The sequence below is a fragment of the Lissotriton vulgaris genome, chromosome 2_1, assembly GCF_964263255.1.
Source record: "Lissotriton vulgaris chromosome 2_1, aLisVul1.2, whole genome shotgun sequence".
In the NCBI taxonomy this organism is placed as follows: domain Eukaryota; kingdom Metazoa; phylum Chordata; class Amphibia; order Caudata; family Salamandridae; genus Lissotriton; species Lissotriton vulgaris.
In genome coordinates, this window is record NC_141687.1 from 2,010,991,801 (window position 1) to 2,011,006,294 (window position 14,494).

At 44.6% G+C, this 14,494-nt stretch overlaps 1 protein-coding gene across 1 annotated transcript in view; it reads right to left on the bottom strand.

Annotated features, from left to right (window-relative positions):
- Positions 1 to 14,494, bottom strand: part of TM6SF1 (transmembrane 6 superfamily member 1) — a 556,895-nt gene that overhangs the window by 205,997 nt on the left and 336,404 nt on the right. The window contains exon 7 of the mRNA XM_086958234.1: positions 1,361 to 1,465. Coding sequence (XP_086814360.1) covers positions 1,361 to 1,465 — 105 coding nt within the window. The remainder of the gene's footprint in view (positions 1 to 1,360; positions 1,466 to 14,494) is intronic.

Consider the following 14,494-nt stretch of genomic DNA (forward strand, 5'->3'; position numbering starts at 1 on the left):
GTTGCTCCAATTCAAGCAACGAAAATAAAGTACTGTGGATAAATGCATTATTAAAATAATTATGAACTACAAATTCTGATGGTGTTGGGTTTGCTTGACCTCAGGAGCTTCAGTAGTAACTACCTGCTGAGTAGAGGAGGCACAAGACAACGTTTTATTCTACAAGGCTACTTTCTTCAACTAAAACCTAGCTTGCCAGTATTTCAAATACCTGCGGTTTCTCCTCATAACCAGCACAGAAAACACACCAATTGCTTGTTCCATTTAAAAGCAAGATATCCAAGAGGAATACATTTTATTTTGTTGGCTGTTTAAATTGATGAATTAAACATTCTTCTAGCACATACATTTAACAGATCGGTCAATATCATTAGCTATTAATTGCGCCGTGAAAAACACCTATGGATCTATTTGCAGAAACAGCAATACGTTTTAAAATGATGACCATGATTGAGCATCAATGAATTTGCGTGACTTTTCTTGACATCTGTAATTACATCTGAAGTTGTGCCAGTGATTAATATATTTAGAATAGGGTTAGACATGCACGACACAGAACATTAGTGGGAGGGGAGTATCAATGGCATTTTTCAAAAGTGAGTTTTGCAGGCTTTTTGTGGCAATATGAATGTGATTTTAAGGTACCAAACAAATTCCATTGGTCGTTTATATTATCCTATATATATAAGTATTTAGAATAGCATGGGCTATATGTAGCAATTAACATAATGCATACTACAGTACAACAAAAAGACAATGCCAAGGTCGCTGCCCAGCGAAATGATTGAATTAAAAAAAATATATATTTTGTGGTATATACTCGTGCAATGAAAAGTGCCAAGAAAAAATAACCCGTGCGCCAGCCTAACAAAGTCAGAGCTGTTGACTTTGCCAATACTTGTTTTGATTGTAGTAAGTAATTTCTTTAAATGGCCAAAGCATCTCATTCTCTCTTCATGTTAATGTAAATGTTTCATATATTTTAACACTTCTATACTGCTTTTCTGTCCCTTATAGAACCAGACTTCCTCAAAGAAAGCAGGAAAATTAAATTCAAGCACTGGACAGGCCAGCTTTTTTAATTATATATTGTAATACCCCTCAATTTGCGGTGCTGCCTCAGATGCTTGGACAATGAGTTGAGTAGATGGTGATCAAGAGCATAGCCTTAGCTAGAAAGGGAATCACTGGGGGTATTCTACAGCCGGAGTATGTGTACAAAAGAAATTGGAGAAGCAGCTACAGTTGATTAACTGTGCTCATCAAATTACTGAAGCTATACTAACAGATTTAGAACTGACTTTATTTTGAATTCAAATGGTAATACACTGTAGAAACAGACAATGCAATTTTAACTTACCATGCCTCGGAATATGCAGAAAGCAGTTGCAAACATTAGGTAGACAGCCAACATTAGATCAACGGGTCTTCTTAACAGTCCCTTTTTCTGAGCTTCTTGTACTACCTAAAAAAATACAGGTAACGTATGGATATGTTTCAAAATATATGCATTTTGATGTTAACTGCACAAACATTTAAAAGAAACATATGTATTTGCCAAGTGTTGGGAAATCATATCATAAAGATATTCCAACTTTCCTGCATTTCATTAAAAAAAAAAATATATATATATATATATATATATATATATATATGGGAAACATCCTTTACAACGCAACTTTTACACGCCCGAGCTGAAACTCCTAAGAAAAGGGTGTAAGAAGTTCGAGCGTTCCTGGAGGAAAGACTGGGAGGAATCCAGCAAACATGAGTACCCCACTGCTATTAGAGCATATAAGGCTGCTCTTCGAATCACCAAGAGACAATTCTTTGATGAAAGAATTAAAAATTCCGCCAATTCTTCTAGAGAAACCTTCCTAATGGTCAAGGAACTGCTCAAGGTGCCTGAACCCCCCCTGGCTCAAGACACCTCAGGAGCTAAATGCAATGAACTGGCGAACTATTTTGATGCCAAAATTCCTTCCTCACGGGCCCGTGAGGAAGGAGTAATCTTACTCCGAAACGCGTAGGTCGTTGTGCTCGCAATAAACTGCACTTTGAATTGAGGCCACGGCTCCTGTGTGGTTTCTTCCCGTGACGGAGGAGGGAACCTGCCGGCGAAACTGTGCTAATATTGACGGGGGTGGCTACCCCTGCCGTGTGCCCGCCGAAACCAGAGGTTTGATGTCACTGGCCATGTCAAGAATGATGTAATATGTGACTTCATCAGCAGTGCATTGCGGGGGGGCGAGTTATAGTTACCTGAACTAACTATAACGGACGACTTTCTCTGGTTTTGTACAAGTGAAATGTCCAACTAACTATAACATCCCTGAAACATTAGATTTTTTTCAGTGAATTTCTAAGATTTTTTAAATGCTAATTTCTAACTATAACGACCCTGAAACCTATGGTTTTTTCTGTGTATTTCAAAGGTTTTTAAATGATAATTTCTAACTATAACACCCCTGAAACCGATGTTTTTTTCAGTGAATTTCAAAGGTGTTTTAAATGATAATTTCTAACTATGCCTACAGAGGTAGGCCATGTGCAGAAAGAGGAAGAAAAGCGGAGAAAGAAGCTAGACAAATGCAGAAAGAGGCAACAGAAGTCCAGAGAGACAAAGAAAAGTGCATGAAGAAGAATAGATGTGCAGAAAGAACCAACAAAGGAGCAGAAAGTCCTCCTGTGCCCCCAAATTTTTGCTTATGGGTACTGGTGGTAACTGACTCTGACTAACCAGGACTAGAGCCAGTGCTATTCTAAAAGACACTTAAAATACAGTGTAAACACCTACGAACATTATACGTGAGGGGACCCCTGTGATTAGCATGACCTCATATGTATTTGCCATGAGTTGGTGCCTGGCTTGTTGTATAAGTACATGAGTAGTGACTGGATAATTAGAGTGCTACAGGGAGAGTGCATGGTGATTTTATAAGTGCTTGGATTTTGGCAGAGTGATTGGATAAGTACATGGTGCTGGCTGGGTGATTGGAGGAGTGCATGGGTAGCGGCAGGGCAATGACTAGACTGCATGGGTACTACCTGGATTATTGCAGGAGTGACTCAGTACTGTGAAGGTGGTTAGAGGTCTGCATGGGAAGTGCTTAGGGGATTGTAGCAGTGCATGTGTTAGTGTCTGGGCCACTGCATAAGTACATGATGCTGGCTGGGTGATTGGAAGAGTGCATGGTTAGTGACAGGGCGATATCTGGACTGCATGGATAGTGCTCAGGGGATTGTAGCAGTGCATGCGTTAGCACCTGGGTCATGGCAAAAGTGCATGGGTAGTGACAGGACGATTAGACTGCTGCAAATAGAGTATATGGTGCATTTATAAGGGCTTGGGTTTTGGCAGAGTGATTGGATAAGTACATGGGTACTGAATGGATGATTAGAGTACTTTAAGGAGAGTGCATGGTGAATTTATAAATCCTTGGATTTTGGCAAAGTGATTGGATAAGTACATGGTGCTGACTGGGTGATTGGAGGAGTGCATAGGTAGTGACAGGGAGATGGCTGGACTGCATGGGTAGAGCTCAGGGGATTGTCACAGTGCATGTGTTAGTGCCTGGGTCATTGCATGAGTACATGGGTAGTGACTGGATGATTAGCGTGCTGCAAGGACAGTGCACGGTGATGTTATAACTGCTTGGGTTTTGGCAGAGTGATTGGATAGGTACATGGTTGGTGACTGGATGATTAGAGTACTGCAAGGAGAGTGCATGGTGACTTTATAAATGGTTGGGTTTTGGTGGAGTGATTGGATAAGTACATGATGCTGGATGGGTGATTGGAGGAGTGCATGGGTAGTGACAGAAAGATTGCTGGAGTGCATGGGTACTACCTGGGTAATTGGAGGAGAAAATCAGTAGTGTGTAGGTGGTTAGAGGTCTGCATGGGTAGTGCTCAGGGGATTGTAGAAGTGCATGGCCTAGTGCCTGGTCCATTGCATAAGTACATGGGTACTGACTGCATGATTAGACTTCTGCACGGAGAGTGCATGGTGAATTTATAACTGCTTGGGTTTTGGCAGAGTGATTGGAAAAGTACATGGTGCTGGCTGGATGATTGGAGGAGTGCATGGGTAGTGGCAGAGCGATGGCTAGACTTCATGGGTACTACCTGGATAATTGCAGGAGTGAATTAGTACTGTGTAGGTGGTTAGAGATCTGTATAGGTAGCCCAAGAGGATTGTAGCAGTGCTTGTGTTAGTGCCTGGGTCATTGCATGAGTACATGGGTAGTGACTGGATGATTAGAGTACTACAAGGAGAGTGCATGATGAATTTATAAGTGCTTGGGGTTTGGTAGAGTGATTGGATAAGTACATGGTGGTGAATGGGTGATTGAAGGAGTGCATGGGTAGTGACAAGGAGATGGTTAGACTGCATGAGTAGTGCTCACAGGAGTGTAGCAGTGCATGTGTTAGTGCCTGTGTCATTTCATGAGTACATGGGTAGTGACTGGATGATTAGAGCGCTGCAAGGACAGTGCATGGTGATTTTATACCTGCTTGGGTTTGGGCAGAGTGATTGGATAAGTATATGATGCTAGACGGGTGATTGGAGGAGTGCATGTGCAGTCTTAGAAACATTGCTGGAGTGAATGGGTTCTACCTGGGTAATTGGAGGAATGAATCAGTACTGTGTAGGTGGTTAGAGGTCTGCATGAGTAGTGCACAGGGGATTGTAGCAGTGCATGTGTTAGTGCCAGGGTCATTGCATGAGTACATGGGTACTGACTGGATGATTAGAGTACTGCAAGGAGAGTGCATGATGAATTTATAAGTGCTTGGGTTTTGGGGGAGTGATTGGATAAGTACATGGTGGTGACTGGGTGATTGGAGGAGTGCATGGGCAGTGACAAGCAGATGGTTGGACTGCATGAGTAGTGCTCACAGGATTGTAGCAGTGCATGTGTTAGTGGCTGGGTCGTTGCATGAGTACATGGGTAGTGACTGGATGATTAGAGCGCTGCAAGGACAGTGCATGGTGATTTTATAACTGCTTGGGTTTGGGCGGAGTGATTGGTTAAGTACATGATGCTGGATGGGTGATTGGAGCAGTGCATGGGTAGTGACAGATGGATTGCTGGAGTGCATGGGTACTACCTGGGTAATTGAGGTACCTGGTGGGCTAGTTGGACCAAAGGGACCCTCAGGATTTAACGGGACTTCATTCCCCAACTTAGAACGTGCCAGAGGGCCCGTTTGCACAGTAGTGAAGGGAGGGGGATGGGCCTGATGTGACAAGTGTGCAAACGCGCCATGTGGCTCGTTATAAGTTGGGGGATTAAGTCCCCTTAATTCCTGAGGGTCCCTGGGGTCCAACTAGCCCACCAGGTACCTCCACTAAGCGCCACAGAGCTGCGTTTCAGAGAGGTGTAAAAAGGGGTGTGGCCTTTGACCACCTCTCTGCAACGCAGCTCTGTGGTGCATACTGGAGGTACCTGGTGGGATAGTTGGCCCCCAGGGACCACCAGTATTCAAGGGAAATTAATTCCCCAACTTACAACGCTCCACGAGGCGCGTTTGCAGACTGATGCACTTAGGGGGCGGGGCCTCTGGCGCAATGCCTTTTTTTTTCTTTTTTAGAAGTGGGGCTGGGTGGCCCCCCTTCCTTTCCTATTTATTGGGCCCTGGGGACCCCATCCCCCAGCGTCTGACCCCTATTGTCTTAACTTTTAAAAATGAAATCCGGAAGGGGGCTCCGTTGTCCCCTTCACAAGTCCATTTTCGGCCATGGGGACCGCATCCCCCGGGGCATGGCCAGTATTCTTTTTATATATTTGGAGGGGGAAACGCATTGCTCCAGGGATCCCCTCCCCCGGGGCTGGCCTTTCCTTTTTTATTTATTTATTGTTTTAGGGGAGGGGGCTGCGTGGCCCCCCTCCCGGGCCACTCCTAGCCCCAGGGACCATATCTCCCGGGGCTTGGCCACTCCGTTGGGGACCGTGGTGGAGGCCCCAATTCAGCTCCCCTTGTGGAAAAGCAATCTGGTTTGGATTTTGTAAGTGAGAGCAGCTCGCTTACAAAATCCAAACCAGTGTTTGCTATGACTGGACGGAACACGCTCGGCTCCCGCCCTTCCATAGCAAACAGCAGTGGACACCCCGGGACACTGCAGGAGCCGGACCTTGTGGTTGGCGGTCACCAGGGCCATCAAGGGCTCCAGGAGGGGGGGCTCACAGCTTCCCTCCAAACGTGTTAAAAGCCCTGGTGAAGTCGTAGTGCCCGGGACTCAGGTCCGAAACGGACCCCCGCATTTAAATTTTTAGTGCCCCGGGGAGGTGGTGGTCCCTGGGGCGTGTGGGGGGCTCGAGCTCCCTAAACAGGTTTAGTTTTAAAAAAATATAAGCCCCAGGGAGGTGGTGGTCCCTAAGGCAGTGGGGAGCCATGTGCCCCGCGAATATTTAATAAAAGCCCCGGGGGTGGCAGTCTCTGGGGGAGGCAGCGGTCCCCGGGGCTCCAGGTGCCCTCCTGCTTCTAATTCACATAGCTCCAGGGAGGTGGCGGTCCCTGGGGCTGTGGGAGGCCCCGCTACATAAATAAATTGCCCCCAGGACTTGGCCCACCCGGCGGCTTTGAAAACCAAGTGTGGGAGACTGCGCTAAGTTAAAAAAAAATATTCGGACGGATTTGCGCACTGGCGGGAACCAGCCCGAAAATATTTTAAAAATGCATTTTTTGGGCCTGGACCCCCTGAGCAGGGCCGGATGGTCACGGTGTTTTTGCACTGCCCCCTTTTCTTGTTTTTTATCCTTTTTCTCACCTTTTTCTTTCCCCCTCCTCGAAAAACAAGATGGCTGCCAACACTTTCTGGTTTGAAGTGCTGGCAGCCAATTAGAGCAAAGCTTGTGCTCGGGGTTAGGCTGTGCCCAGATATTGAAACTATTTATGTTTGTAATTTCTCAGGAACTACTGAACGGATTTACACTTGAACTGAACCAAGGGCTACCTTTTTGCCAAATTTGGTGTAATTCCATTCAGCAGTTCGGGCTGTAACTTTGTCTAAAGTTTCCTATGGAAATTAACATAGGGAAAACACGCTTTGGGACCCCCTCTTGTCAAATCACCCTGAAACTTTTAAGACAGGAGCTGACCAGAGTGGGCCACTAGTTTTGGAAATTTTGTGAAGATTCGTCAACCGGCGCCCAAGGTAGAAGGAAATCACGACGAGATCATGTCCTCGGGGAATGAGCAACAAATTAAGAATTAAATCAGTAATTTAAAAAGTGTAATCAGTGCGATTGAGAGATCCGTAAGCAAATTAATTTGAAACCACTGAAATTAGTTCACCTTTTTTCTTCTTTTTTTTTGGGCCAGTTCTTTAGCTACAGATTTTAAAAGTTTATGGGTCTGCCGAACCGTTGAAACAGCGAGCCTCCGGCTTTTTAGCAGCTGGTTGAGTAGGAAATGTTAAAGGTATAATCAGTGCAGTTGAAAAACTATAAAACTTTTTTTTTTAAAGGTCCTAAAGTTAGTTCACGTTTTTGTCCAGTTCTTTTGCTGCAATTTTCCAAAAGTTAATGGCTATGCAGGACAGTTGAATCGACGATCCTCCAAAGCATTTTATAAGTGCCGTTTTGCATGTTCTTATTTGAGCCTTTCTTTTAATGCCTCCCGATGTACAACTTTTCGAGTTTCTAATAGTGAAGGGCAGATATATAGGAAATGTAGTAATGACTCGTCCCCCTGTCCACAAACGCGGCATTCCTTGGTTGGCCATATGTGTTTCCATTTCGGGGTCAAGTCCTTCATGGAGTATGACCCCAGCCTGGTCCAGTAATGCTTTTTATGATTAGAAAAATGTTCAGAACGGTACGTTTGAGGTTTCAAAGGGTGATACGATTGTATCACTGCCCAGGTATCTTTTTTTTTTAGAAGGCTGTTTTGTCCGTTAGTAAGGAGATCTGTTTAATTGCGTTGTTTACAACTGTTTTAAATCCAGAGTACGTTGTGACTGTTAGCCAGGCCTCCTCCAACTGTAGTGCAGAGAGAGATTGTTCCAGGACTTTAGTAATAGAGTTGTTTAGCCTGGTTTGTTTTTCAATCTCCACCCAACAGTAGTGAGCTAGAGGGGTATCTTCTCTGCCCTCCTCCTCCAATAATATTTAACTAGTGCGCCTTGTCTGACTGGTTTCTGATTTCTTTACTCCATATTCTAATCAGATTTGTGCTTGTGAGATGTGTCAAGTAATTAAAAACAGACTCTTAAAAAGTGAAGAAAATTAGTTTTCACTAGGTTCCATTATTTTCCTTACATTCCTCGATTCCTTGCCATCTCGTGACAAAACCTTGTCTACAGCCTACATTTCTGGTGATGCTCAAAATTATGGCATATCCAAGCCCCCAATTCATCGACAGAAAGCCATGAGACACCTACGCCCTGTGTAAACAAACTTGTTTTTCATCTTCTGCTTCCTGCTTGGTAATCGTCCTTGACACCGTGATCAGGTTGATTGAACAATGTTCTGAATGCCGAGCCTTGATCAGTTTATCAACTACAAACACCGCCCTGATTGAACAATTAACTGAATGCCAAAAGAGTGGGGTAGAATGTATATAAGGCTTGACGCTGAGGAGTAAAGCAGCAGCCGCCTAGGTTTTGTCTCTGACGAGCTTGGGACTCTGTTCCATAGCCCGGGCTATTGCAATAAAGGTGGTTCTCTCTGCAGACAAAGGTTTGCGGGTCTACTTTGTTATATAAGGAGGGCAAGAGTAGACTCAGGAGATTCCAGCACCGCCAAGCCCCACTCCTTCCTTGAGTGGGCTTTTTTTTGGTTCTACAAAAGGATGGATTGTGCTGTGTTTAAGACTAACATCTTTGGTATTTGATCATTCTAAGCCATATGATATGGAGGGTAGGAATGTTGCTGTAATTACTTTGAGCAGATGACCTGTTGAGCAGCCTGTGAGCTTTTTCTTTAAGATTTTAAATGCGAAGAGCAATTGTTTAGCTTTCGTGCGACCTTGCTCCAGATGTTGCCTAAAGTTGAGGTGGCAATCCAGTTGAAAACCTAAGTATTTGTTCGAGTCCACCTGGGACAATGGTTTCTCGTCTCATTTCCAGATGAATTTGCATTTTTTCATAGTTGAGTGAAGTTTGGAAAAGCACATCACCTTCGTTTTTTGATGGTTGATTGTTAGTTGAGCAGAGGTGATGTAAGCTCATAGTTTGGTAATTAGTCGCTGCAGCCCTACTGGCGTTTGTGCTAGTAAGACAATATTGTCCACATATTGGAGACTAGGTGTTGGTGTTTTGCCCAATTTTGGAGGGTCAGTTTGGATTAGCCGGAGATGCTTGTCTAGGTCTGCGGTGTGGCTATTAAATAGGCAGGAGGCCAAAACACAGCCCTGTTTAAGCCCATGGAGTGTTGGGATCTTGTTGGTTACACTGCACCCATCTCCTTTCCTTATTTGTACTCAAGTATGTGAGTAAAGGTTAATAATAGCCTCCAAAAGTTTGGTTAGTACCCCCCCGACTTTACATTTTTGCCTATAACTTGGCTCTCGATATTTTATTGAATGCCGCTTTAAGATCGATAAAGCATGCATACAAGTCCTCTATGTCTACCAACAGGTTCAAAGCGTACATTTTTGCCTCCACATCAATTAATGCGATCAACCTGTAATTAGATGGATCACAGCGTGTGCCAGACTTGTATATTGGGTTTAAAATACTTCCTCGGCAGGAGTCGGGGATCGTGCTAGACACCAAAGCGTGGGTAAAAAGAAGGGTAAGGCAAAACGGAGCATTTGGCAAGTCGTTTGGCCCTAACGCTCCCTCCGGTCTTAAAGTTTCTATGATTTTAAGGACTTGCACATATGAAATCTGTCTGGAAAATTCAGATGTTTCTCAGTTTAGGGGGTTGTAGACTAGACCTACACTAGTGGTCAACAAAGGTGCCCCTGTTTGTCTTCCGGCTTTCCCGCCGTTGGACTGATTCGAAAATTTGTTATTTAATTTGTAAATGAACGACTCTCAGGCCTTTATGCACGATGGAGCTGATTTGAATATCTCAAAAAGACTAGTGCAGGTGCTCATGATATCACCTATTCTTTCCTTTTTCTAGATGAGACGTTTTATGTTGTAGCATTGAGTTGGTAAAGACATCACGTTGACTTCGGATGGTTTTGCATTATTACTTAGCAGCGTGAAGGCTTGCGGTTGATGATCACTTTCTGCCCTATTTATTATTTGAAAATTCGAAATATGGGGGAAAAGAGCATGGTCTGTAAATGTGTAGTCTATGGTGTCATGCAGTAAAATCATGTTGAAGTCTCCCGACAGTATGATGTTAGCATCTGGATAGGCAAGTTTAAGTGTTACTAGTGTAGCTGTTAGTTCCTCAACTCTTGATCTCTTTTGTTTCGATGCAGGATGGATGTAGATGTTTAGTATTAACAGACAGTTAAAAGGAAGGGACTCGAGTTTAATGCTTAACATCCAGGAAGAGGCAAGGTCAATGGCGGAATCATGCCATGGGATATCTATTGAGATAAAAATAGAAAGGCTGCATTTAGCTCTCCCGTGTGTTGTGACTCTCTTAGCAGGATTCATAAATTCTTTGTAGCCTACTATTGGTGAGGAATTTGTCTGCTATATTTCTTGGAAGAGAAGAATATTATGCTGTGAGATAAACTCCATGAAATCTGGTTCTTCTAATTTCGTGCTGGGGCCTTGCACGTTCCAGGAACAGATGTTGCAGCCCTGGCTTGGTTTTAGGGCCATTGATGAATTTCTTCATGCCGTTTCGAAAGAAGTACCGGCTGTGTTCGAATGTCGGGAGCCCGAAGGCTTAATTACTTCTGGGTGGCTAAAGGTGATGGTGATTTTCCTTGCAGTATGCTCTGTACACTTTATTGAGATAAGATGGTCCAGGCCTTTGGCACCCCTTTACAGGCCCTCAGTATGGTTTAACGGATGTAGGGGGATTGGATAGTGGGGAAGTGCGACCTTTTTTAACTCCGTGCCCCATTTAGCAAATTAATCCTTCTATTGCCAGATCTGCTCAATAAAGGCGTTATCGAAAAATGTGGCTGTAGTAATTTCTTGGCCAGTGGGGTGAGTTTTGTTTAAACTTAATGCTTTCTAGGTCGCTTGTATTAATGTGGCACAGGTAGGGAAGAGATTTGAATAGTTTGAGTAATACACTTCTGTTCAGAATATCGTGAGTTCCTCTTGAGACTTAGTAGGGGATGAAGTCCAATTTATTATTATTATTAAGGAGATCACACTGCGGCTCATTTCCTGAGCTCCTTTCAATAGCTTTGTCAGCTGCAGTGTGCTCCGAGTTGGTCAGAAATTAATTCGGAAAGGGATGTGCATTGTTTTGTAAGTGTATTTCATTTTTCATTACGTGAGTAACTTCCTTATCTCCCCGAGATAGATTCTGAGGGACCCGTATATTGTTTTGTGAGTGTTTTTCAGTGTTCCTTACGTGGGTAATTTCATTGCCCCATAGGCAATAATTGTGTGTTGGTTCAGAGTTGCGCCTTTTTTCACTATCATTTGCCATGGCCAAATTGGCCTCTGACAGGCAGGTTGTACTGGTTTCTGGCGTGATGCATCCTGATGTTGGTATGGGTTTCGCGATTTGTGTAGCCTGGATTTTTGAGTTCTGTTTCCCTTTCCTTACAGGAGGCTTGAATAGACTGCATACATTTACTGACAGAGAATTGTCCCTTGTGTCTTGAGTGTGTCCACTTGGAGTAATGGCAGAGTTGATTGGTGGAGTCAGTAGCTCCTTAGGGCTTACTGCGTCCAGAATTTTATGAGATGCGTTATCTTCACTTAGGTTCCTGTCTTGCTCAGGTGTAACGAAGATTGAGTTGGATGCCTGACCGATTTGTTTGCTTTTTCTGGCCTCTCTCAGGCGTTTTCTTTCCCACTTAGTTAATGGCTTAAATACTTTAGATTGCCTTGCTGGTGGTAACTTGTGTTGGTCGGTAGGCAAAGTATCCAGGACGCCTGAATTGCCAGATGCGCTTGATGGTTTGGGAGTAAGTGAGGTTGCCTGTGCTTGAACTGAGTTAATCCCTGATTTACTTCTGTTTAGCCCCCTGAGAAAGCTGTGGCATACTGTAACCACTTTGCTTAATACTTCGGTTTCTTTCTCTGCTGGTGTTGCGCTCTTGATTAGGACATCCCTGGTTGTCCCCAGTATTTATGTCAGTAAGGTAGGAACTGTAGCTAATTTGTCCCCAGTATTTATGTCAGTAAGGTAGGAACTGTAGCTAATTTGTCAATTATTTGAGTACAATAGCAATGGCCGATTTGGTATGTTGTTTCCCGATCTCACTGCACCTTCGTAATCATTTCATCAAAACCATGCAACTTCTGTTCGATCCCCTGGACATGAGTTGCTAAGATATTTAAAAGATCGACTTGAGTGTCTAGCTTGTCTGCATGGTAGTTCATTGCTTTACAAATAGTATCCATTGTGTTTAGCATGTGCAGCCAGACTGAAGATGTTGGGGAGTTGCTTGGTTCTGCTGAGGATGAACGAACATGGTGGGAAGATAACTTCAGTGATGGATCGCCCAAGCAAACCTTAATCCTAATGGGTTGTTCCTTTTTTTGTGAAAATGACATCATGGTGCTTGTTTACAGGTTTTTTATCTTAATTTGTGGCTCACCATGTGGTTTGAATTGACAGGGTACCAGGCCAAGTTGGTCTTCCGTTTCCAGTGAAAGGAATGATGAATCAGACTTACCTTGGTTGTTGGTGCTTGGTTTGGTGAACCACTGAGCGCCAGGGAGGGAAGCTCCCAACAATGTGTGGCATCCCAAAAGGACTCAAGATATTTGTGTTCACCTGTGCGTTAAATTGCCTTCGCTGTATATATTGTATCTAATATTTAGAGGAGAGATTAGTTGTTGCTGCTAGAGGTGGATGTCTAAAGAGGGCGAATGGCGATGAATTAGTGCCTCAATGACTTGGGGATTATGACAGACAGGTTTCCTGAGGGAACAGAACTTTATTTATTAGGAATTGGAGTCTTGGGACTTCTCTGTTTGTGTCATGCGAAACATCTGATTCCGTGACCTGGGATGCTGTCCTTATATTTTCACAACTAATATAACTTATGTCACATGAAGGATTTGTGTCAGCCTCACTTTGAGGATCCGTGATGTTGTTGGGTCAATTTATACCTTTATGGGGCTTAAGATCCCTGCGGCCCCGGTTTTCCTCTGTAGTTTTGATGGCTACATTTAAGAAGTTGGTAATCAATGCCCGTTTGCTACTGTTTGCACATGAATAGTGCCTAGTTGAGGCTAAGAAAGTAGCTTTCTTGCTTCATTCACAATTGTCAGTGGGGCGGACTTGGTGACTTTTTTTTAGAATGACTGGCTTGGCGTTTGCCATTGCTGAAGTTGCAGCAGTAGGAGCTTCCTGTTCTTGCCACGCTTCTTTCTCTTCTTTGTCTAGTAGGCCTTGCACTGAAAAGTTCATTCTAGAAAAGTTACTAGTATGGTCCATGGCGGCGGGTGGGGATCCCTCCTTAACCTTTTTGGGTATAGGTTGAGGTTTTTTTTTTCCCCCCTCCTCTTGTTCTCTCTGACCTCATGCCAGATTAATGCTCACCAACCTGAGAAGGTTGGACTACTGGAAGACACCCAATAAGGGACTATAGGCCTCAGTTAAAAAACAAACAAAAGAAAAAAATGGCGTACTGGTTAGCCCACGTTATGACAGAACACTTAAATTTGACAGATGCCGTGAACTGTCGACTGGATAGTAGCAGCTAGCAGCGGATGAAGGGCTGTTGGTAATTGGCGGTGTGGAGAGTGTGGTAGAATGGAACAACAAATGGGTCAAGAATAAACTCCAGCCAACTGTACCTGTACTCCAACCACTGCAGTAAGCGGGGAGTGAAATGGGATGGATAGAGCAACGGCAAGGTGACAAAGGAGCAGCAGCAGCGAGGACGATGTATTGGGTATCAAGAAGAAGAGTGTGGCAAGACCCCTGAAGGGGGTAGCATCTGCTGACAACAGTGCCCGGTTGTATGGGGGTGTAACAGTAAAGGTCAGTGGCCGGCGTGGTGCAAGGCAGGACAGGGCGGGGGTCGCAAGAGCATGAGAGCAGGGCACACTGGGGTGCCACAAGCCACACCCAACCTGGTTGGGCCACCTCCTTGCACACCTGTGCTCTTCACTCTGCCGCTGCTGCTAATGGCGGCTGCGATCTCACACTCAGAGGTGCACACTTGCCTGCAGTCTCAAGTTGCGCCCCGCCGCCTCTCTGGTGTTTCTGGGGTTTTGGTGTAATGCTGAGCCCTCCGTGGGTCTTTGCTAGTGGCTGGTGACCCCGAGAGCATGGTTGACTCCGTGTCCGGGTCCGAGTGGCACAGTTGCCAAGCTACCCGCTCCTCACTGCTCGCCGGACCTCTCACAGCTTACAGCTGCCCGTCGCTCATCGCGACAGATGCAACAGAAGCTGCAGAGCTGCAGGGCTGCGCAACTCAGCTGCAGGGCCCAGCG